At 44.7% G+C, this 25,168-nt stretch overlaps 1 protein-coding gene across 1 annotated transcript; it reads right to left on the bottom strand.

The window, feature by feature from the left end:
- Positions 1-1,650: 1,650 nt before the first annotated feature.
- KNOP1 (lysine rich nucleolar protein 1) lies at positions 1,651-25,128 on the bottom strand. The gene is made up of 5 exons (XM_040440631.1): positions 25,087-25,128; positions 20,843-21,968; positions 17,262-17,330; positions 15,328-15,378; positions 1,651-2,773 (listed from the first exon to the last, which is right to left on the bottom strand). Exons 2-5 carry the CDS (start codon positions 21,962-21,964, stop codon positions 2,474-2,476), a joined length of 1,542 nt encoding a protein of 513 aa, XP_040296565.1. The 5' UTR covers positions 21,965-21,968; positions 25,087-25,128; the 3' UTR covers positions 1,651-2,473.
- Positions 25,129-25,168: the final 40 nt, after the last annotated feature.

Here is a 25,168-nt window from a genome sequence, read left to right on the forward strand (position 1 = left end):
GCAGGAACACAGCCCTTTGGGGTAAATTCACATGGGGCACATTCATCTGAATGGGACTTACATGTGTATCCACCGCTCCATTCATCTGTATGAGATCGCCAAGTACAAGCGCTCTGCCATCTTTGGAAGCCCCAAACAGTTGAATGGAGCAGCAGTGTGCATGAATGTCTGCCACTCCATTCAAACGGGGGAACACGGGCCCCTGTTCTAGTGATCGGTGGGGGCTTCAGTGGTCGGACCTCCACACATCTGACACTTATTCCCTATCCATATGTGAGGGGATAAGTTATTGTAATAAGACACATAAGATGGGTTGTCTCGTTTTAATATCATAAAACTTGTCACAATCTTCAGTCCTACTGCACAGGCTTCGTTGGGTGCTGTATTTGAAGAGCTATTCTCTAGAAGTAATGGTCCTGGAGGAGAAAACCTCTGATGGAGCAGGAAACATTTTATTCTGTACAAATCCAACAGGAAAAAAAACTTGAAAATCGGGGACATACCGAGGTATTATTTTGGCCTATACATCGCGAGCTCTAATACAACCATGTGCAAAAGCCCTCAGCAGGAGTCCAGCACCTGCACTAAGAAAAAGCCAGTGGATGGTTATAGTGAGGAGTCCTCATGAGTACACACAAACTGCTCGTCTCCACAGAATCTGGGACTAGGGACAAGGAAAGATTTTCTTGGGAAAGGCGAGGAGCTGCGGCAGCTGGATCTACCAATCTGACATGAAGTCATAAAAATCTTGTCACTAGTGAATAATAGATCTGGATCATCCAAATAGTCTTTAGATGAATCACAACTGCCTACAATATGTATTTAATGGGATTTTCTGGGACTTAAAGGGTAAATGTCATTTTTTCCTTATTTGCTAGTTTATTAGAGCTAGGCATGTATACCTGAGTTAGTCTGTCAATGATTGTCAAAAGATCTGTAATTACCTTATAATAACAGCTTTCATTAATGTCCTCTGTCCCTTTCCACTGCTCCATTAAAAGACAGTTGCTATGGCTGGTCTGTCTCTGGCTAAGAAGACAGGAAGACGGAGGGGCTTCAGAGTGAGGAGGCGTGTCTCTCAGTAATCCAATCTGATTGGCTGGCAGGGAGCTGCTGGCTACAGCAAGTGTGTATGGAAAGTGAGGGAAAGCAGTTTTGGCCTCAGAGAACTGGCAGAGGAGCCATCTTGAGAAGGTTTAAACAGCCGTAACTAAGGGGAAAAACTCAAGGAGAACAGTGGTATGTGAAGAAGCTAAAGATTGCTTTATGCATAATGCTGCTGCAGCAGTAACATATGCTAAAATTGATTTTTGGATGAAAACATGACCGTTACCCATTAAAGGGCAGATTTGTACCATGTACCTATGTTCATATGTGCCCGCATTGCTGAGAAAAAGATGTTTTATTATATGCAAATGAGCCTCTAGGAGCAACGGGTGTTTCCATTACACCTAGAGGCTCTGCTCTCTCTGCAACTGCTGCGCCCTTTGCACTTTGATTGACAGGGCCTGGTGTGATGACATTTACACTTCCTGGCCGTTACAGAGAGAACAGAGTCTCTAGGTGTAACGTCAATGCCCCCGTTGCTCTTAGAGGCTCATTTGCATCTATTAAAAGATCCGTTTTCTCAGCAATGCGGGCACATATGAACATGGGACCAACATAGATGTCTTCAGCTGCCAAGTGCACATGTAACAGGTCAGCCAGTGTCATAGGTACAAATCTGCTGACAGATGCCCTTTAAGTTCTCAGGATAGGTGAAATATCATATCTGAAGGGGGCGGCAGCACTCAGGTGAGAACTGAGGCCTCTTCTATAGGTCACATGGCCTTTGCACAGACCAGTCCCCTTGAAGTAAACGAGACTGAACTGCCATATCAAGCACAGCCACGTACAATGCACAGTGCGGTGTCTGGTTTACAATGAGGAGGCCCATCTCAGTGCAGCGGCCACTTCAAACAGCTGACTGGTGAGGTGTCCGGAGTCAGACCCCCGCCAATGTCATAAATACTGGAAGGTGTTGTCCAAGATTAGAATAAAAAAACAGCGCCACCCCTGTCCACAGGTTCTGTAGGCTATTGCAGCTCATCCCCAGTCACTTCAATAGAGCTGAGCTGCAATCCCGGACACAACCCATGGACAATGCCTCTTCCAGGCACCAAAGTCCTAGAAACTTAGCTCTGTAATACAGCATGTGATGGATATATTCAGAATAATCCTAAATAAAATCATCGCTGATAGTTTTATTTATGATGCCCCATAGTTTGGACTTACATGTCATAAAATCATCTACACATTATGGCAGTGAATAAGGCCACCAGTGGTATCCGGTCCACACACTTCAGATCTGCTTGCATGAGCAACACGACCTGGACTCCCAACAGTTCCAGTGACCTGAAATATGATGGTCATACACTTCTAGCTTCATCATTTCAAAGATGTCCACTTTTGGCCTGGAATCTGAGTGCAAAATTCAGTCGTCAAACTTTACTGATCTGGATCTAGTTTTGTCAATGAAGAAGACCTTGTTCGGAGCAGGCTGGAAGCCTAAGCCGATGCCTCGGTTCTGTTTCCAGGAAACTGCTTTGTCAAACTCCGCCAGCAGGTTCCTCTCAAGAGCTTGTTCTCCTTCCTTCTCCAAGGCCATATTGGCTTTTACCTGGTTTGAGGTCTCTTGGTTTCCTTTCTTGAATCCACCCAAAAGTCGAAAGAACTTGCTTTGCTGTTCTGGGTTTTGGAAGGCAGCCGTGTCCCACTGCCCAAACTTTGTTCCCTATGTAGTAGAAAAAATAGGATTAGCATTGTCAAGGGCAGTTCATATGGATAAGAGAGTGAAAAAATGTTTTCATAAACTTTAAAGAATTCTCAGGTCCCCTTTGCTCAGGGGGTATGGATTAATTACCTGACTAGAGTGTGACACTTTGAGCCTAGAATATTGAACCTTTTCACAATAGTCTAATTTTAAGTTGCATTACTGAAATAAATGAACTTTTGCACGATATTCTTTCGAGTTTCACCTGTACGTCTATACATTGGTGTACATCAGAGGTATGCACTGGGAAATACTCAAGACATATACCTCTAAAGGTAGCCTCAAATATAATGTGAACAGAGCCTCAGAAGATCTATGTGCTCGCACACATCCGTCCATATCCATTGTGCTGCTAACTACATGAAGATGGAAATTCCATTCATACTGATGGGTATTCAGTATTAAACATCACTCTAGACCAGGAATCAGCAACCTGTGGTGCAAGTATGACCCCCAGCATGCACACTTGCTTGCCTGTTCTCAGAACTCCTATAGCAGTGAATGGAGCATGCTAGGAGTTGTAGTTTTACCACAGCTGGAATGACACAGGTTGCTGACCCCCTGCTGTAGACATAGTCAAGGTACTTCAGCAGGAATTCACATTTGGGGATGATTAATTGCCTTAAAGGGGTTGTCCGGTTTCTGATACCGATGTCCTATTATCCTTTATTACCTCATTCATTTTCAGACCCTCTGATATTCACTTTGGAACCTGCTCCTAGTTTCCTAGCTCCCATGGATGTGATCTGTGTGTCCGGGATTCTGTGGTATTGTCCCAGTGTGTACTTTCCACCCTAACTACAGCCTGTGTCAGCTGCCATTCATGGATTCTCTCCCCATCTGTTTACAGCCTCCTGCTGCAAGGGAGTAACAGGAGCAGAGTTCTGACAGATTCGCCAGCTAGGTGAAGGAGTTGCACACACACTACAGCAAAAGAGTAGGAATTTTGTCTCACTTCAGCAAATGGCATTTATTATGTAGAGGATGTTAACACAAGGCACTTACTAATGTATTGCGATTGTCCATATTGCCTCCTTTCCTGGCTGGATTCATTTTTCCATCACATTATACACTGCTCGTTTCCATGGTTACAGACCACCCTACAATCCATCAGTGGTGGTCATGCTTGCCCATTATAGGAAAAAGCACCGGCCTATTTGGTGGCTGGGACCGTGGCAGCGCACATGGGCCAGTGCTTTTTTTTTTATGTGCAAGCACGACCACTTCTGACGGATTGCAGGGTGGTCGTAACCATGGAAACTAACAGTATATAATGTGATGGAAAAAAGAAGCAATATGGATAACAAGAATACATTAGTAAGTGCCTTGTATTAACTTCCTCTACATAATACATGCTATTTGAGAAAACCCCTTTAATAAACTTAACTAAATTGGTAAATTTTGCAAATGAGCAATAAAAAATAAATTCAGTGCAAGTAGAGGAGAAAGTGTGACAGTTTCTAATCTCATTGCTGGCCTCTTATTATGCCTGCGCATGCAATGATCCTCCCCTGTTCCCGTACCCCTGCATAACCGGACATGGACTGGATCTAGATACTGAAGAAGACAATGACAATTCTTTTGGTTGCTCAGCAACAACAATGTGACGCTATCAGTTTGGCGCGGGGAGGGGAGACATTGCCAAGATGCATACAAGCTTCCTTGGCTATCATGGTGGCCGGGAGCCTATGTGTGCGTTCCTCCTAGACAGGCTATTATGTACTGTACTTGCAAGTCTTGCATTTTGATGTGCGTGCTATTGTTAGTGCGTAAAGCCAACTTCACGGCTAAACTTCGCAGGCTCTCCAAAGGGTGTCATTAACCCATTGTCATCCTGTTGCACATAATTACCACATTTCAAGAGCTTCCTTTTCAAGAAAACTGCAGGCAATTATTCTCCCGGCAAACACGGCGCTACTAACCTCTCCCCAAAGCCTAAATGATTACCCTGCCGAACTCCAGTATGCGGAGGGCTAATAATCAGCCGTGGACAAATTGCTACAATTCTTCAGCGACTTGTCACGCCGTAACGCTTTGGGAGCTAAAATGAAATCTACAATGATAATATGAGAGATCAATTGACTTCTTCATTTACATTAGAATTGCTCTTTTTGCTTCAAATTAGGCCCCATTCACACGTCCGTATTTTTCCTTTCCATATTTACGGTCCGTTTTTTTGCGGATCTGTGTTTCCGCGAAAACCTTCCGTTTTACAAAAGTGCATCCGCATCCGTTCTGTGTTTCCGAAAAAAAAAAAAAAAAAGGAAGGAGGAGTAGATGTTGCTAGGGTACAAAAAAAAAAAGAAATAAGATGTTAAAAGCCTCCTGCACATGGTCCACAATGCACGGGCACTGACAGTGGGGCAGCCGCATGCGGATCGCGGAACTATTCACTTGAATGGGATCCACGATCCGCATCCAACGGTCCATTCCGCCAAAAAATAGTTAGTTTAGATTAGGGACTCGCAAGAGAATGAGGACCCTTGACGTGGGCTTGCGGGCTCAGGTATTTTGTAAACCAAATTTTTTATATAAATTTGGTGTAAATACCTCATTTCTAATAATTACGTCAATTACATATTTTTTTTTAATATTTTTAAATTTGTGTACGTCCTCACAGCCAAACACAAACGTCCCATTTTTATTAATAAAAATGGTATATGTCTGTGTTCAGCTTTGACCAAGGACTACACCAGACGTAATGAGGCCCGCAATCCACAAAGAAAATACTTCTATGCTGAACTGGTAAGTATATCACATCATATTTGAATCCAGTCAGACCCTGCAATATGAGCATCAGAGCATTTTATGTTCTGTTTCTCTACCTCGCCCTATGTCTGATCGTGGATGGAAAGGGTTCTCTTTATTGATGATTCCGGCAAACAGTGCGCTTGGTGATGTCACCAGCACTAATGTGCGGGCTTCTGCGCGGACCTGGCCTGTACAAAGGCTAGGGCAGTGCAAAAGCCGGCCGATCATAGCTGGTGACGTCATCAAAGACACTGCTTGCCTGAAGTATCTGCCCTTTCCATGCACGATGAAGCTCAGGGCAAGGTAGAGATTCAGAACATAAAATGCTCTGCTGCTCATATTGCAGGGTCTGCCTGGATTAAAAGATGGTTATGTCCGGGTTCATCTCTGAACCCGGGCAACCCCTAGTGGGGCGCGGACATGATAACTTTTACTGTTTAGGCTGGTTTCACACAAGCAGATGCCATGCGTGACACCCGCTCCGTAAAAGATAGCCAAGACCCGCAGCAGAAACACGGAGTGTTAACATGACTGATAATGCTCCGTGCCGCTCTGTGACCTTTTTACTACAAAATCACAGTGAGATAAAGTTGTCACCATGATTTTGTAGTAAAAAGATCACAGAGAGGCATGGAGCATTATCAGTCATGTTAACACTCCGTGCTTCTGCTGCAGGTCTTGGCTATCTTTTACGGAGCGGGTGTCACGCATGGCATCCGCTCGTGTGAAATAAGCCTTACCCTAAGTTCACACCTGAGCGTTTTACAGCGCGTTCCTACGCGCTGTAAAACGCACAACAAGGAGAAACCAATGCTTCCCTATGGGAAAGGTTCTCACCTGGGCGTGTTACAGCGCGTACGATCGCGCTGTAAAACGCCCGACGCTCAAACAAGTACTTGACCCTTTTTTTGGGCGTTTGTCGCGCGTTCCCGTACAATAGACTTTCGGGAACGCGCGACAATGTGTGTTCGTCTGTCTCTGTATGCACGCTTGTAAACGCCCGTACAAGCGCGCATACAGAGCGCTCCTTTCAGAACGCTCAGGTGTGAAAGCAGGGTTACTGAACTTCCATGCAGCTCAAGCATTGGTGTGATAAAAAAAAATATGCGGCCGTTCCGTGTATTGAGGACTGCAAATCGTGGTCCCCAATACGTGGAACAGATTCAAAAATTTATTGTGCACGAGGCCTTATTTAACCTCCCTGGCGGTATGATTATGTCAGGAATTTTGTACCAAAAGTGGTACAATTTTTTGTATGAAATTTGGTGTTATGTATTGTAGGCTTGCAATTCTTAGTAATTACTTACTTAAACCTGACCAAACAAGACTCTAGTAGACATCCCAGATCTGATAAAGTTTCAAACACAAAATCATGAATTATAATCTAATAAATAATATAATTTTATTTAATAATGTAATAAAAATAATGAAATTAGTCAAACACAGAAAATTCAATAAACATCCTGAGTGTGATACATTTTGAAACATGGGACTGCACAAAGTCCGACGTCACAATCAGGACAATGGAACCTGGTTTCTTTTCGGACTTTCTTTCCATTGCCATCTCTCTTTGAGCAGCAAACCACGCACATCCTGGTAGGTGCTGCCTTTTTTGCGGTTGGCGGGATGTAGTCGGGTTGACAACGTCAACAGCACGACGTCCAGGTCTGTTCACAGCTACTGATGGCGTCTGGTGGTTGACAAAAGTCCGCTCAACCACCTTCCATATAAAGTCAGAATGAACAAGAGGCTTGTCACTCTTTGCTCTGTGCAGGATATATGCATTCCAAAGGCATTGTTCCAGAAGATGCCTGAAGATCTTCTTATATTATTTTTTTTTTGCGGTTTGCGCATAGCCGGATAAAATGTCATCGCCTGATCGGCTCTGTCGACACCTCCCATGGTATTATTATAGTCTATCATGACTTGCGGCTTCAGCACATCTTTCCCACCTTTTGTGTGGACCATGGCAGTAGAGGTATTGTGCACAGTACTCATGAGACACACGTCCTTCTTGTCTCGCCATCATCTTACCCTTCTGCCAGGCAACCATTTCTCCGGTTTTGAGTTTTTCCTTGGCAAACATAGATGGCATGTCACGTCGGGAAGGCCTAACGGTACCATATGCATCAGTCTTGTTTTGTAGCAAAACCTCATACAGTTCCGGAGACGTGTAGAAATTGTCCGTGGTCACACAATATCCCTGGTTCAGCAATGGCTCCAGCAGTGTGAGGACAGATGATGTGGCCATCCCATAGCCGCTGTACCTGGGGTTAAACTTTGTGCCTTTACCGGTGTAAATGACCGAATTCCAGATGTACCCAGTGGATGACTCGCAGAGCATGTAGGCTTTGATGCCAAACCGCGCTCTTTTGGATGCAATGTACTGTATCCAGCTTAGGCGTCCCTTGTAGGCCATCAAACTTTCATCTACGCTGACGTCCCTTTCTCGCACGTAGGTCCGCTGGAAATTGGTCACAATAATTTGCCATACATCCCAGATTTTTTTTAGTTTGGGCGCAGGATGCGTGGCCTCATCAAATTCTTCATTGTTCGTGAAGTGGAAATACTTCATGATGAGGGAAAACCGGTATTCTGACATCACGGTGCCAAAAAATGGAGTGGCCAGTAACTTATTGGTGGTCCAGTACCATTTCTGGAGCGGTTTCCCCATCACCCCCCGAAGAATGAAATGAGTCCCAGAAACTGCCACATGTCCTCTTTGGTCACCGGTTCCCTCTTTCTGCTTCTGGAAAAGGTGGCATGCAGCGTAGCAGATTGCTGCTCTTGGTAGCGATTTGTCTCTGTGACAATTTTTTCAATTACCTCCTCAGTGAGGAATAATTGCAGGTATGCCAGAGGGTTGTCACGCTCAACATCTACTTTCATCCCAGGTGATCCAGTGAACGGGAATCTTGGGGGCGCTACCTGGTCCGTATCGCAGTCAATAGGGCACCAAGTGCGCACATGGCTGAGGTCAGGTGCAGGATCATCGCCGTTGTCACTTGCCAGATCAGTGTCAGACGACAAATCTCCCCACAACTCACTATCACTCAGTTCTGCGAGCACCTCTGTGTAACTGTCGCTGTCACTCAACTGGTCCAAAAGCGCTTTTGTAGCGCTTTTTTGATGCCATGTTATAAATTTATTTTATGGGCACAAATGACAGTAAAATGGCAGGCAAAGGGCACTGTACAGTCAGATCTGAGGTTATACAGTGTAATCCTGTCAGATTACAATGTATAACCTATTTTATGTGTGTGTGTCACTTTTTGTGTTTATATTTATTTGAATTTCCCGCCCAGTTCCGCTCCCATGCGCAGCTGCTGCTCGCAGGGAACGGAACCAGGAAGTTAAATGTGCTCTCGCCGTCGATCACAGCGGAGGACATCGCCGGCAGAAGGTGAGGGGACTCTGCAATGTTACCCCGAGCGTGACTCGGGGTTACCGCTCCTGGCAGCGAAAATTAACCCCGAATCACGCTCGGGAATACCGCCAAGGAGGTTAATAATAATGAGCTAAATAGATAATAGGTAATCAATATTAAAAACAAACATAATTTTAAAAATGTGAACCTTTTTTATTAATAATTTCGAACAAAAGATTAACAGTATAAAACTTTTTTATTATTAACAAAAATAAATTTTTTATAGGTCATACAATTCCCTCAGAAAAGGGCCCGGTGCATGCACGATTGGGGGATCAGGGCGATGACGGAAAGGAATATTCAACTGATCTCTTCTAGATTGATCTAGATAGTTTTCCAGGTGATGTGGCTCCTGGGGGGCAGCGAACCGATCTAGAACTTGCACCATAGCAGAAATGCAGCGTGCATGTCGTTTTTCTGGCACACGGCGCAAAAGGTAACCTAGGCCTTTTAACAAAGTTTCCTCCTTGCCTTCAGAGCGATTCCGGTTTAAATATTCCATGACCATAGCATCCACCTGGGTTTGAAGATCTACACCGGAATCATTCTGTTGCTGTCGCTGTCGTCTGCCAGACGAACGACACACCGGAGCATTAGCTGCTACAGGGGTTACTGGCTCTGGACGAGGAATTTCTTCCGGTCTTTCCTCGATTACTACAGAAGGCTGCAGTGGTGGATCTTGTTCTGTAGCCTCCTGGTTATCCTCTTCAAAATGTATTCCCTCTACCTCGGCAGACATTGGTTCAGATCCGTGAGCTTCTGACAGAGCATGAGATCCATGAGCTTCTGAAAGAGCTTGAGATCCATGAGCTTCTGAAAGAGCTTGAGATCCATGAGCTTCTGAAAGAGCTTGAGATCCATGAGCTTCTGAAAGAGCTTGAGATCCATGAGCTTCTGAAAGAGCTTGAGATCCATGAGCTTCTGAAAGAGCTTGAGATCCATGAGCTTCTTCTGACAGAGCATGAGATCCATGAGCTTCTTCTGACAGAGCATGAGATCCATGAGCTTCTTCTGACAGAGCATGAGATCCATGAGCTTCTTCTGACAGAGCATGAGATCCATGAGCTTCTTCTGACAGAGCATGAGATCCATGAGCTTCTTCTGACAGAGCATGAGATCCATGAGCTTCTTCTGACAGAGCATGAGATCCATGAGCTTCTTCTGACAGAGCATGAGATCCATGAGCTTCTTCTGACAGAGCATGAGATCCATGAGCTTCTTCTGACAGAGCATGAGATCCATGAGCTTCTTCTGACAGAGCATGAGATCCATGAGCTTCTTCTGACAGAGCATGAGATCCATGAGCTTCTTCTGACAGAGCATGAGATCCATGAGCTTCTGAAAGAGCTTGAGATCCATGAGCTTCTGAAAGAGCTTGAGATCTATGAGCTTTTGAAAGAGCTTGAGATCCATGAGCTTTTGAAAGAGCTTGAGATCCATGAGCTTCTGACAGAGCTTGAGATCCATGAGCTTCTGACAGAGCATGAGATCCATGAGCTTCCAACTGAGATTGCGATCCAGAAGCTTCTGATTGAGATCTCGGAGCTTCCGAAAGATTGTCCACAGTTCTGTTTAGAAAATATTATAATTAATACATCTTATATTACAATTTATGTAATGTTTAAAGTTATTAAATAAAATTTACTTACGCTCTCATTTCCATTATTGGCGTTAAAAATCCAAGAAGTCGGGTATACGTGTATGGTTTCTTGTTTTTGAAACCTTCTCCACTCTTTTGTTTTGCATTTATTTCTCGCCGGTATTGGTCCTGGTTGGAGTTCCACCGCTTTTTTAGTTGCTGTACTATAAAAAAAAAAATAATATATATATATTATACATTTATTTTAAATAAAACAAATTTACAAGACAACATTTGTATTAAAAGTCAAATGGCAATGATACTTATTACATTTCTTTTTTTTACCTTGCCTCAAAGAAAGTGTAATATAGAGCAACCAAAAAAAGTACCTACAAAAATTGCAACCTCATCCTGTAGATTCCAAAATGGAGTCACTTTTCTGTAGTTCTTACTCTAGGGGTGCATCAGGGGGGCTTAAAATGTGACAAGGTGTCATAAAACCAGTCCAGCAAAATCTGCCTTCCAAAAACAATATGGCGTTCATTTACTTTGGCCACACAGCAGTTTACAACAACATGTGAGATGTTTCTGTAAACCACAGAATCAGGGCAATTTATACTAAGTTTTATTTGGCTGTTAACCCTTGCTTTGTTACAGTATAAAATTGATAAAAAAGTAAAAATAGCCCAAAATTAGCTGTTTTTGGACCATTTTTTTTTTTGGTATTTACAACGTTCCTCTGACAGGTTAGATAATGTGCAATTTTTATAGGAGCAGGTTGTTACTGACGCGGCAATACCAAATATGACTAATTTTTTTTATTTTTTTGGTTCAGTTTTAAATAATAAAAGCATTTTAGAAAAAATGTTTTTTTTATGTCTCCACATTAATAAAGCCACTGTTTCTTTTTATATTTTTTGGGCAACTGTCTTATGTAGTGGCTCATTTTTTGCGGGATGAGTTGACGGTTAGATTGCTAATATTTTTGGGTGCAGACCAATGCTGCATAGCAACCAATGACGCCGTGTGCTCCTGCACTCACCACCACTGTAGGCCGGGTTTTCACAGACAATTTAAATACAGATACTAACAATTTTTTATACTCACTGATTTTCTCCATTTTCGGGATCGATGCAGCGGACCATGCTGTTGGTAGCATTTCTTTTGCGATTTCCTCCCAAGAGCGGTCTTTTGTTAGACGTTCATGATACACCTCCGCCCGTGTATCCCATAGTGCAGGGCGCTCTTGAATCATTACAATAAGCTTTTCTACGTTGATTGCAGACATTCTCCTATTCTGCTCTTCTGCCACACAACTTTCCCTGGCTCAGAAAGTCACGACAGGGTGCTGTCCTCCTTTTTTTCTTCTTCCTGCGGATCCGCAATTGCGGATGACATGCAGAAGACATTTGGTACCTTTCCGCATGTCATCCGCATTTTTGCGGACCCATTGCGGCCAAAAGTAGGACATGCTTAATTTTTTGGGCGGATCCGCATCACGGAAGTGCGGATACGGACAGCATACTGAATGCTGTCCGCATCTTTTACTGCCCCATTGAAATGAATGGGTCCGCACCCGTTCCGCAAAATTGCGGAACGGATGCGGATTTAAAATTGCGGACGTGTGAATGGGGCCTTGGACGTAAATTGCCTGTGCGCTGAATTGCAGAGCGACGGAACGGCATCTCTTTATCAGATTCTGCTGGTTATAGGCCAGGCACAAGGCGAACTAGGCTCTTACTGGTAAAAGGCACATTACTGACATTGACTCTTAAAGGGGTTATCGAACCCCTAAAATGCCTCCCCTCACACGGATTGTACTTACCTGGTTCCCCGGCACCCATGTCACTTCTGACCCCTTTAAGGGGTGGACATCACATAGATGCCGGCTGAACACTCAACAGTTATTCCTCCCGACCCCCCTCGCCATACACCACACACTAATTCAATTCATCATGCCCGATCCTTCTTTATCCCTACAGATGATGTTGTTACACCCCCATACACAACGTAAGCAGCCGAACCCTTTAAAATCGAAGGGTTTGGACAACTTTGCTTTTTTATGAGTACAGGAACCTTAACACTAGTTATGTGCTATGTTATAATATACAGTTTTGGGCCCCATCTTTTTATAACCACGTGTGACTGATTGGTGGGGTTAACCCTGTGCTATGATGTTTCTGTAGCCACATAGACTATAATGGAGAGTGTTATGTACAGCAGACTCTCTGCTCATTTTCCTCTGCCTCAGGGCTCATTCACACGACCATCGGAATGGGTCCGGGAGTAGACCTATTCATTTCAATGAGGCCACAAAAGATGCGGATGGCACTCTGTCTGCTGTCTGCATACGTATCTCCGTTCCGCGGCCCCGCAAAAAATATAGAGCATGTCCTATTTTTGTCCGCAATCACGAACAAGAATAGGCATTTTCTGTATAGGGTTGGTCGTGTGCGTTCTGCTAAATGCGTAACGCACACGAGCCGGTATCCGTGTTTTGCGGATCCGCGATTTGCAAACTGCAAAACTCTCACGGCCGTCTGAATGAACCCTTAAACTAGCAGCAGTCTCGTGATTGATGGGGTCCCGGCAGATGGACCTCCACCTACCAGGGCATTTGTCAGATATCCTCCAAATGTCTCTTCAAAGGTCTTTGCCGAAACACCCTTTCCAGAAACAGCACCACATCTATCAGTGAGTTGTGTTTGGCATCTCCACTGAAGTGAATAAGGCTGGTCTGCAATACCACACACAGCCAGTGGACAGATGTGGCACTGTTTTACAGAAAATTAGCCTAATCCTGTACAGCCCCTTTAATGAGGCAATGCTTTACATCACAAACTAAAGGGTTTCAGGTTCCTTTTAAGTAACTGTACGATAATCATAATGGTTTTATTATTTGACTGCTCCCCTCGCTTTATTTCATATTACAGTCCCCAACGTTTTGTGCTTGCATATTAAAATGGAAATAGTCTTTGACCCTATATTTATCTGCCAATGATATGGTTTTGACCCTAGTACCAAGCCCTGGTAAATCTATGCCCTCCACATGCAATAGTATCTGCAGCTACCAACATGTGGCACATGGCTTCCAAGCCACAAGTTGAGGAACACTAAGGGCTCTTTCACATGAGCGCGTCCCTTGTGGGAATTACGCTACATATGAGAGAGAGAGAGAGAGAGAGAGACTGTGTAGTCTGGACTACAGAAGCAGACAGCATTATCATGATTAATAATGCCGAGTACCTCTGCCTGACCTTTCTGTAACAGTCATACTGACATATAGCTGTCTGTATGATTCCGTTACGGACATAAAGCTGTCGGTATGATTCCGTTAGTGACATAAAGCTGTCGGTATGATTCCGTTACTGACATATAGCTGTCAGTATGATTCCTTTACGACACAAAGCTGTCGGTATGATTCCGTTACTGACATATAGCTGTCTGTATGATTCCGTTACTGACATAAGGCTGTCGGTATGATTCCATTACTGACATAAGGCTGTCGGTATGATTCCGTTACGGGCATAAGGCTGTCGGTATGATTCCTTTACTGACATATAGCTGTCAGTATGATTCCTTTACTGACATATAGCTGTCAGTATGATTCCGTTACTGACATAAAGCTGTCGGTATGATTCCGTTACTGACATATAGCTGTCAGTATGATTCCGTTACTGACATATAGCTGTCGGTATGATTCCGTTACTGACATATAGCTGTCGGTATGATTCCATTACTGACATAAGGCTGTCGGTATGATTCCGTTACTGACATATAGCTGTCGGTATGATTCCTTTACTGACATATAGCTGTCAGTATGATTCCGTTACGACATAAAGCTGTCGGTATGATTCCGTTACTGACATATAGCTGTCAGTATGATTCCGTTACTGACATAAAGCTGTCGGTATGATTCCGTTACTGACATATAGCTGTCGGTATGATTCCGTTACTGACATAAAGCTGTCGGTATGATTCCGTTACTGACATATAGCTGTCGGTATGATTCCGTTACTGACATATAGCTGTCAGTATGATTCCGTTACTGACATAAAGCTGTCGGTATGATTCCGTTACTGACATATAGCTGTCGGTATGATTCCGTTACAGAAGGGTCAGGCAGAGGCACACAGCATTATCTATCATGATAATGCCGTGCGCTTCTGCAGTCCAGACCGCACAATCTGTCTCACACGGAGCATGCTTCCCGCAAGACACACGCTCGTGTAAAAGAGTCCTAACGTAGCTTTGATTTCCATATCCTGCAATGATGAGGGCCAAGAAGCCTGAACAGATGAATGCAGTTGGAATTAACAGCTTTCTACATTTAGGCCGCAGGCACAGGACCGTGTGCAATCCGGGAAACACAGCCCCATCTCCTGAACCAATGCAGCTTCTCAGACACAAACTCGCTGGATGAGCAGCCATTGGTCTGGAAGGTGCGGCCTAAGGGTAAGAACAGATGGGCTCGGCTGCCACAAATGCTTGTAACCCCATCCACATGCAGTGACCGTTGGCAGCACGGCAAAAATTACGTATTAGCCTCAAAATCGCGCAGGGTCTTGGCCACGGGCAGCAGCCGGAGCATCAGTTTTTACACTTACAGGTTCAGATTTGCATTACCTATCACACATCTCAGTATAATATCACAGTAACTTACACATAGAGAATTATACTTCTATATATATCTATATGTAGTGTAGCCCCCTCAACCCTGCCCCTAGATTTTACTTTAGAACACGTTCTCTATACAACCTTGGTGTTTCCAGACTCTCGGTCAGTATCCGCTGAAGCTTTTAGTTTTACCTAGAAAAGAAGAAAACACAAATATTAATACATAAAAGCCAATATTACAGAAATGATAATCAAAAATAATATGGTAGGATATTGTGTAAGGGCTTCATTCCCAGCACACTTCATTAAAGCTGATTGGTGGGGGTCCCGGGTGTCGGACCCCCGCCGATCAGATGCTGATGATCTATCCAGAGGATAGATCATCAGTTTAACAAACTGCAGAAGCCCTTTAAAGAAACTGTATAAGGGTACTTTCACACTAGCGTTGTTTAAATCCGGCGTTCAATTCCGACACCGGAACTGCCCGCCGGATCCGGAAAAACGTGTGAAAACGGATTACATTTGAATCCTGATCAGGATTTTGATCACAATGAAAAAATGCATTGGAAAAAACGGATCCGCCATTTATGGACTTTAACTTTTTTTTCACATTTTTCGGGTTTAACATGCAAAAGCCGGATCCGGTTTGACTGAACACACGGCGTTAATGCAAGCCAATGGGAAAAAGGCTGGATCCGGCGTTCAGTCAAAGTGTTCAGGATTTTTGGCCGGAGGTAAAAATACTGCATGCTACGTTTTTCTGAAAAGCCTGATCAGTCAAAAAGACTGAACTGAAGACATCCTGAACGGATTAGGCTACTTTCACACTTGCGTTGTTCTTTTCCGGCATAGAGTTCCGTCACAAGGGCTCTATACCGGAAAAGAACTGATCAGGTATGTCCCCATGCATTCTGAATGGAGAGTAATCCGTTCAGTTTGCATCAGTATGTCTTCAGTTCAGTCGTTTTGACTGATCAGGCAAAAGAGAAAACCGTAGCATGCTACGGTTTTATCTCCGGCTAAAAAAACTGAAGACTTGCCTGAATGCCGGATCAGGCATTTTTTCCCATAGGAATGTATTAGTGCCGGATCCGGCATTCAGAATACCGGAATGCCGGATCCGTCCTTCCGGTATGCGCATGCGCAGACTGAAAAAAAGGTGAAAAAATAAATGCCGGATCCGTTTTTGCCGGATGACACCGGAAAGACGGATCCGGCATTTCAATGCATTTTTTCGACTGATCAGGCATTTTTAAGACTGATGAGGATCCTGATCAGTCTTACTAATGCCATCAGTTAGCATACATTTTGCCTGATCCGGCAGGCAGTTCCGGCGACGGAACTGCTTGCCGGATCTCTCTGCCGCAAGTGTGAAAGTAGCCTTACTCTCCATTCAGAATGCATTAGGATAAAACTGATCAGTTCTTTTGCAGATTTGAGCCCCTAGGACGGAACTCAGTGCCGGAAAAGAAAAACGCTAGTGTGAAAGTACCCTAAGGGTACTTTCACACTAGCGTTTTTCTTTTCCGGTATGGAGTTCCGTCCTAGGGGCTCAATACAGGAAAAGAACTGATCAGTTTTATCCCCATGCATTCTGAATGGAGAGTAATCCGTTCAGGATGCATCAGGATGTCTTCAGTTCAGTCACTGTATGTTTTTTGGACAGGGGAAAATACCGCAGCATGCTGCGGTATTTCCTCCATCCAAAATTCCGGAACACTTGCCGAAATGCCGGATCCGGAATTATTTTCCATTGAAATGCATTAATGCCGGATCTGGTACCAAGTGTTCCAGAAAAACGGATTCGGTTTTGTGGTCTGCACATGTGCAGACCTTTAAAAATGTGAAAAAGATAAATACTGGATCCGTTTTCCAGGATGACACCAGAGAGACGGATCCGCATCCGGATCCGTCTACAAATGGTATCCGTTTGCATACAGATTGCCGGATCCGATGGGAAGTTCCGGCGACGGAACTGCCTGCCGTAATCCAACAACGCAAGTGTGAAAGTAACCTAAGACTGTCCAGGATCCAAATAGTATATCAGTCTGCTGCCCCATTGCTGATGAATTTACCGGAACACCGTGTGCTTCATCTGCGTTTCCATCTCGCGCTGACACCAACTGGACGTCTGTGCTCTCCTCCTATGTAATAACAAGAAGGTATTCATTAGTGCCACCTACCCCGCTACACAACATCGGCTGTTAGGGGGAGAGTTGGGAGGCCACCATACGTATTCGGCTGCTTCACACTTCCGGTGTGAATTCAGGCAGACTATTCCAGCAGAGAACAGCCTCCCAGAGTTCACCGGATCCGGCGGAGATCCGTACGCTGTTCCGGCAAACAAGCGGAGAGTCGGCCAGACACAAACCGCTGCATTCTCCGTTTGTCTGCCGGGATAGCGTGCCGGAGTTTCACATGAAACTAGCCGTAGATGGTCGACCGAGCCGGACAATCATTTAATGTGTATGGCCAGCTTTAGGGCTCATGCACACGACCGTATGCCCTCCGAGACATATGTCCCGGAGCTGCAAACATCGTGCGCCGAGGAGCGTACAGCATCATAGGTTACTATGATATTATGAGTGCAGGACAATAGCCCCGCGGGCGGCCCGATGCGCACAGTATCATAGTAACCTATGAAGCTGTGCGCTCCCGGCCGCACGATGTATGCCGCTCCGGGACATATGGCCCGCTCACGGACCGCATGTCTCAGAGGGCATACGGTCGTGTGCATGAGCCCTTAGTGATATGAGTTTATGACATCAATGTATTTAACAAGAAAAACCACTGCAAGGTATAAGCAGATACGTAGATAACTTTTCATTCTGCAATGATTTCCATAAGGGCTCATGCACATGGCCGTGCCCATATTGTGGCCCACAAACACTTGAATGGGTCCGCAATCTGGAAGGTGCGGTGCGGAACAGAGGCACGGAACCCTACGGAAGCACTACCGAATGCTTTCTGTGGGGTTTCTGTCTATGCCTCCGCACTGCAAAGAAATACTACTCAAGTGAATGGGTCCTGCATCTGCAGACGGTGGCCCTTCGGTCGGTGCCCATGCATTGCGGGCTGCAATTTTCGTGCGCACGAGCCCTAAATCTTGAAAACCTCTTTAGGACTCATGCACACGGGCGGCCCATTCTAGAAATACCTATCCTTGTCTGCAAAACGGACAAGAATAGGACATGCTATATTTTTTTGGCGGGGCCACGGAACGGAGCAAAGGACGCGGACACCACACGGAGTGCTGTCCGCATCTTTTGCGGCCTCATTGAAGTGAATGGGTCCGCACCCGAGACGCAAAAACTGTGGTTCGGATGCGGACCCGAAAAACGGTCATGTGCATGAGGCCTTACAGTGAACCGCTCAGCATTTCTTCTACAGGTCTGGTGCATCTTTTCTTAATAATCTGCTTAGTGCCGTTCCTCTGTTACTCTTCCTGGAAATATCAAAAAACTGACAAGATTGGGGCAGATTTACTAATCATGTAGATGACGTAAGCTTAGACCGCCTGTCTAGCCCTGCACCTGCTCCACTTTTCTGGGCAAAAAAAAATAAAAAAAGTTGTCATTTGTGACACATCCAAAAAGGGGGCATGATGAGGGCAGGGCTGAAGTGGGCGTGATGAGGGCGGGGCTGAAGTGGGCATGATTTATCTTCACTTGCGACAGTTTTCAGCCGTAGATTTCATTCTGGCACACGGAGTGCCGCAGGATGCGCCTAATTTATGACGAGACGTATATGCTATATGCTTCATCATATTAGGTGCATCCTCCGGCAGCGCAGGAGATTTCAAGGACCGACATAAAACATGAGTCTTTGATAAATCTCCCCCCGTACACCACATTTTAGGCCACACCACTTAATGCTAAGCCCCACATTATTTTCGAGCAAGTCTGCAAAATTGCTGAAACCCTAGTTTCTCCAATTGGCACCATTTTTAGACAGATTCTAGGCACAGACACATTAGTAAATCTGGGTCAGTGTATGTCCAATCGGTACTGACAGTGTCAGGACACGCCCTACCCACACAGAGAATGCTTACCAATTTATTTTACTTTTCAAGGACCTGCACAGCCCAGAGGTTTAAGAAAAGATGCTCCAGAACAGTGATTTTATGGAGATTACAAGTAGAACAGTGACAGGTCCTTTTTAAAGGGTATGTACACATTCGGAGGCATTTTTTGTTTATTATTGCATTCTACAAATTTTTGGCAAAAAAAAACATATTTTCAATTGGCCTCTATTAAAAATATTGAGCCGTTCTGTCACAAAGGATTAAGGCCCCTTTTCACACGGGCGAGTATTCCGCGCGGATGCGATGCGTGAGTTGAACGCATTGCACCCACACTGAATACCGACCCATTCATTTCTATGGGGCTGTTCACATGAGCGGTGATTTTCACGCATCACTTGTGCATTGCGTGAAAATCGCAGCATGCTCTATATTCTGCGTTTTTCACGCAACGCAGGCCCCATAGAAGTGAATGAGGTTGCGTGAAAATCACAAGCAAGTGCGGATGCGGTGCGATTTTCACGCACGGTTGCTAGGAGACGATCGGGATGGAGACCCGATCATTATTATTTCCCCTTATAACATGTTTATAAGGGAAAATAATAGCATTCTGAATACAGAATGCAAAGTACAATAGCTCTGGAGGGGTTAAAAAATTTTTAACTCACCTTAGTCCACTTGATAGCGCAGCCGGCATCTCCTTCTGTATTCTTTCTTCAGGACCTGGGTAAAGGACCTGTGGTGACGTCACTCCGGTCGTCACATGGTCCATCACATGATTCATCACCATGGTAAAAGATCATGTGATGGATCATGTGATGACCGGAGTGACGTCACCATAGGTCCTTTACCCAAGTCCTGAAGAAAGAATACAGAAGGAGATGTCGGGCTGCGCTATCAAGTGGACTAAGGTGAGTTAAATTATTTTTTCTTTTTTTTAACCCCTCCAGCGCTATTGTACTATGCATTCTGTATTCAGAATGCTATTATTTTCCCTTATAACCATGTTATAAGGGAAATAATACAATCTACAGAACACCGATCCCAAGCCCGAACTTCTGTGAAGAAGTTCGGGTTTGGGTACCAAACATGCGTGATTTTTCTCATGCGAGTGCAAAACGCATTACAATGTTTTGCACTCGCGCGGAAAAATCACGGGTGTTCCCGCAACGCACCCGCACATTTTCCCGCAACGCCCGTGTGAAAGAGGCCTAACTGTTTTTCTAACTGTATGACTGGTACTTTCACTGTCATCTAATAAACCTTATCTCTAAGCTACTAAGAGATCATAAACACTTAAGCCACATTGTTATCAGTAAGATAAGGATTGAGCTTTGATGAGTGTTATAATGTCAGAGAGCAGACATAAGGAGTCCGTCTGCTACTGCTCTGACGGAAAAGAGAGAAAATCCACAGGCTGCTAGTAGAGCATCTCAGCTCTGTACAGAAAAAAGTCATTCCATATTGTTAATAAAGACCATTCGAAAAAATTATTTTTAACTCAAAATAAGTACAATGCAATAATAAAAAATATATATATAAAAAATTTTAAAAAATAAAAAAATCGCCCACAAAAGGTGTACATAGCCTTTAAGAACAACTTTTAGCAAGATGGTGCTCAATGAGGACACGTACTTGCTTCTTGTTCGCGCCTTTGGAATTTTTGGTCTCTTTTTTTTTCTTCTTCTTTTTCGGAACTTCTGTTGTGTCTTCATTTGCACAATGACTCTCATCATTATGTTTCTGCATATTTTTCCTCTTCTTCGCTGACTTTTCTTTTTCACAACAAGATTTCTCTGTACCATCCACCAGCTCGGTTGTTTTCTCTGCTCCATTTCCCCTTTTCTTCTTCAAGCCTCCTTCGGGAGGAACCTCACTGTCCTCATCTCCGTTCCTTTTCAGGTCAGATTCACTGTGTTCAATATTTGAGCCCTTGCTCTTTTTCTTTTTTTTGGAAACTCTTTGAGAACCTCCACCTTTTTCTCCATGGTGGACATCGTGATCTTCAATGACTTCTTCTGTCTTGACAGAAGTAGCCTTCTTTTTCTTCTTCTTCTTTACCTTTGCATGGTCAGATGTCTCAGGCTGGTCCTCTGTAGGAGATCCTGACTTTTCTTCTAGCTCAGAGGCCTCCTTTCTCTTTTTTTTCTTGATGTCCGAGACATCAATGAGAATATCTTCAGTTCCTGGGGCTCCATCCTCAGATTTGTTTTCAGCTGGCTTAGACTTCTTGCGTTTCTTCTTTTTCTTAGTAACTATTTCCTTACTATCTTCTACGGCAACGCTTTCATCATTTTTATGCCCTGGATCAATACTTTCAAGCTCCAATGATCCAGCGTCTTCTATATTATTTTTCTTTTTCTTCTTTTTGGGGACATCCTCATTCATCTGCGGGTCACATGTTGAACTCTCTTGAGCCAATACATTTTTCTTCTTTTTCTTTTTGTGGGTTCTTTCAGCAGATGTAGGGACGGGGTCACCCATTTTCTTTTTTGGGGAATCACCATTTTTGTTTGGGTCACTTGATTTTATTTTATTGTTCTTCTTTTTCTTCTTAGAGACTACATCCATTATTTCAGGAACATCCCCTGTGGCCTCGGCTTTCTTCTTCTGCTTCTTCTTCATCATCGTATTTTTGTTATTATGACCCTGTGATTCGCTTTTCTCAGAATCCTCATTCTTCTGTTTCTTCTGCTTCTTCTTTTTCCTCTCCGTTGGTTTATTGAAGGTTGTAGATTCCTCATCGCTGCCCGTCATAATGCTGTAGGACATTAAAGGTAGAACTTACCAAAAATGCAAGCCTGATAACTCCTCACTGCTGTAAATTGGAAAAAAAATAATATATATATAGAAGCCCCACTGATCCGGACTCGTTCACATTTCCATTTTTCACTGGTTTGCATTTTCTGCGGACAGCACATGTACCCACTGACTCTGGAAATTTTCAGTTGAGCAGAGACACACAGAGTGCAAAAAACGGACACACGGGCCAATTACGGATTCTTTGTGGACATCTTCATTGATGAAACGTGGACTGATCTTTTCACAGACATCAAATGGCCACAAAAATGTGAACGCGGCTGCATTCACGCGGACGTATGCATTTTGAGAATGCGGTCCATGTTGCATCTGCATATTTTGTGGACCCATTGACTTCAACGGGTCCGTGGTCTGCATTTTGCCGCCAAGTATAGGACATGCTGTGGGATGGATGCGGAGAGCGCACAGATCATCCGTAAGCCCCTTCTGCAAAAAGATAGAATATATCTGCAAAATGTCGACGAGGGACCCATTGAAGTCACTACGGACCGCAAAACAGACACGTGTGCATGAGGCCTAAGCATAAGAATCAGAGCAACTTAGGCTACTTTCACACTTGCAGAGGATCTCAATACCGGAATTAAATAGATCCGTTTTGATGTTACACATCAGGAGGCATCCATTCCGTTAGGATGCGGTTGTGTGAAATTAAAATGGAAAAAAAACTGATCCGTCACAAAATACAGTAAAACTCAATGGGTGACAGATCCAGTTTATTAAGCGCCTAAAAAAACGGATCCGTCACCATTGACTTACATTGTTTTCAGTGACAAATTCGTTTCTTTCTGTTTTTTGGACCGGACAGAAAACCGTAGCTTGCAGCACAAAACGGAATGCTGCCAGAACGGAAGACCTCCTGATGCATCCTGAACGGATCCCTTTCCATTCAGAATGCATGAGTTTTTTTCGGGTATTGAGATCCTTTGCCTTAGGCCTCATGTACACGACCGTTGTTTTGGTCCGCGTCCGAGCCGCAGTATTTGCGGCTCGGAGGCGGACCCATTCACTCCAATGGGGCCACAAAAGATGCGGACAGCACTCCGTGTACTGTCCGCATCCGTTGCTCCGTTCTGTGGTCCGCAAAAAATATATAACTTGTCCTATTCTTGTCCGTTTTGCGGACAAGAATAGGCAGATATATTAATGGCTGTCCGCGCCGTTCTAAAAATTGTGGAACGCACACGGACGCCACCCGCAGTTTGCGGACCGCAAAACACACAACGGTCGTGTGCATGAGGCCTTAGGCTAGTTTTACACTATCGGCAGCCCTCTCTGGTGAGGGAACAGCCTGCTGGATCCGTGCTGCCGCTAGTGCACTGCTCCGGCCCCATTGACTATAATAGGGGTGGGCCGGAGGTCCGGCGTCAGCACGGCAAACCTGCCGAGAGGCGTCCGGAAAGGCTGCCGCTAGTGTGAAAGTAGCCTTAGTCAAGGGCCAAATTGGAATGGAACCGTTAGAGCAACCTACCACACTCCAGCTGTTGTGAAACTACAACTCCTAGCATGCATACTTGCTCCGCTCTTCTCAAATCTCCCATAGAAAGGAATGGAACACGATGGGAATTGTAGTTCCACAGCAGCTGAAGTGCCGAAGTTGCTGACTAGAGATGAGCGAACTTCTGTTTTAAGTTCGGCGTCTAAAGTTCGGCTTCCGGTTAGCGGAGGATCCCGATATGGATTCCGAATTCCGTTGTGGTCCGTGGTAGCGGAATCAATAGTGACCATTATTGATTCCGCTACCACGGACCACAACGGAATTCGGAATCCATATCGGGATCCTCCGCTAACTGGAAGCCGAACTTTAGACGCCGAACTTAAAACAGAAGTTCGCTCATCTCTATTGCTGACCCCTTGGGTAGAGCATCTCCAAATGGCAGGCCTGGTGGTGCGTGCCTCATCAGGACAGAAGCAGATGTTAGGACTGTGGTTTTAAAGGCGATGTCCGACTTATTAACGACATTAATATAAAAAATATCTGCACCAAAAACCACAGGCGTGAATTGCAGTTTTTGGGGCAGATTTGATGCCGTTTTGCTGCAGATCTCACCCTTCCACTGAAAAGGGTGAAGTCTGCACCAAAAATGGCACAAACAAGTGACATGATGTGGATTCCAGAATCCGCACGGCAGAAAGAAGCAACATGTGTGCGAGATTTCTCAAATCTCATATACGTTTTGCTGGTACGTAAATCCGCACGGAAACATCATGCCTAATCCGCATTGTGTGCAGGTGGCATTAGGCGCCCGACATGTGAATTTGACCCTGGAATTTTTTTTATACGTGTTAGGCCTCATGCACATGACAATGTCCGTTTTGCGATCCGCAAAACATGGATAATAGAAAGGCGCATTCCGCATTTTGCGGAACATCCGTCCCACAATAGAGCAGTACTATACTGACCGTGAAATGGGTTCTCTTTTTTGTGCAGGGCCGCGGATCGGACATGCGGTCAGCAATGGTGTGCTGTCTGCGTCTTTTGCAGCCCCACTGAAGTGAATGGGTCCACATCCGACCCGCAAAAAATGTGGTTTTTGCCATTCGTTTTCTTTTTTTTTTTATTAAGACTAGCATTTTCCTATTCCAGCTTTGATACTCCCTGCACCTAGGGTGACCTGCCGGGGGCCCCAACCACAGCACTCCCCCTTCCAGAAAATGGAGAGAGTGACACAAGTGTCTTGCCGCAAGGAAGACAAAAAAAAAAAAACTGGTGTAAAGTAGAACTGGCTTAGTTGCCCCTAGCAACCAATCAGATTCCACCTTTCATTTTGCAAAGCAGCTCTGAAAAATGAAAGGTGGAATCTGATTGGTTGCTATGGGCAACTAAGCCAGTTCTACTTTACACCAGTTTTGATAAATGACCCCCTATGTTTTTATGTCTTTCTTGCGGTACACCCCCTCCCCCATACATTTTCTATGGGCTTCTTTGGAGATAAACCCTGCAGAACTACAAGTCTCAGCCTAAGCTACCACCAGCACGCTTGGGGATGTAGTCTGGGGCAAGTGCGCGACATTCTGCGACAATTGTACAGAAATACCTCAGGACGGGCGACAAGACTCACAGAGAACTGATCCACCCACGTGTTACAGGAGCTACCCGGAAGTCGTAGCCTCGGCCGCCCGCAGGGAATGCTGGGTAAGCGT

The sequence above is a fragment of the Bufo bufo genome, chromosome 7, assembly GCF_905171765.1.
Source record: "Bufo bufo chromosome 7, aBufBuf1.1, whole genome shotgun sequence".
Classification (NCBI taxonomy): Eukaryota; Metazoa; Chordata; class Amphibia; order Anura; family Bufonidae; genus Bufo; species Bufo bufo.

Excerpts from the sequence above, each read along its gene's own strand:
- KNOP1 (XM_040440631.1), bottom strand. The coding sequence starts at position 21,964 with ATGACGGGCAGCGATGAGGAATCTACAACCTTCAATAAACCAACGGAG. Across the intron at positions 15,379-17,261 it reads ATGAAGCACACGGTGTTCCG|GTAAAACTAAAAGCTTCAGC; the intron begins GTAAATTCATCA and ends CTTCTTTTCTAG. Across the intron at positions 2,774-15,327 it reads GAGAGTCTGGAAACACCAAG|GGAACAAAGTTTGGGCAGTG; the intron begins GTTGTATAGAGA and ends TCTACTACATAG.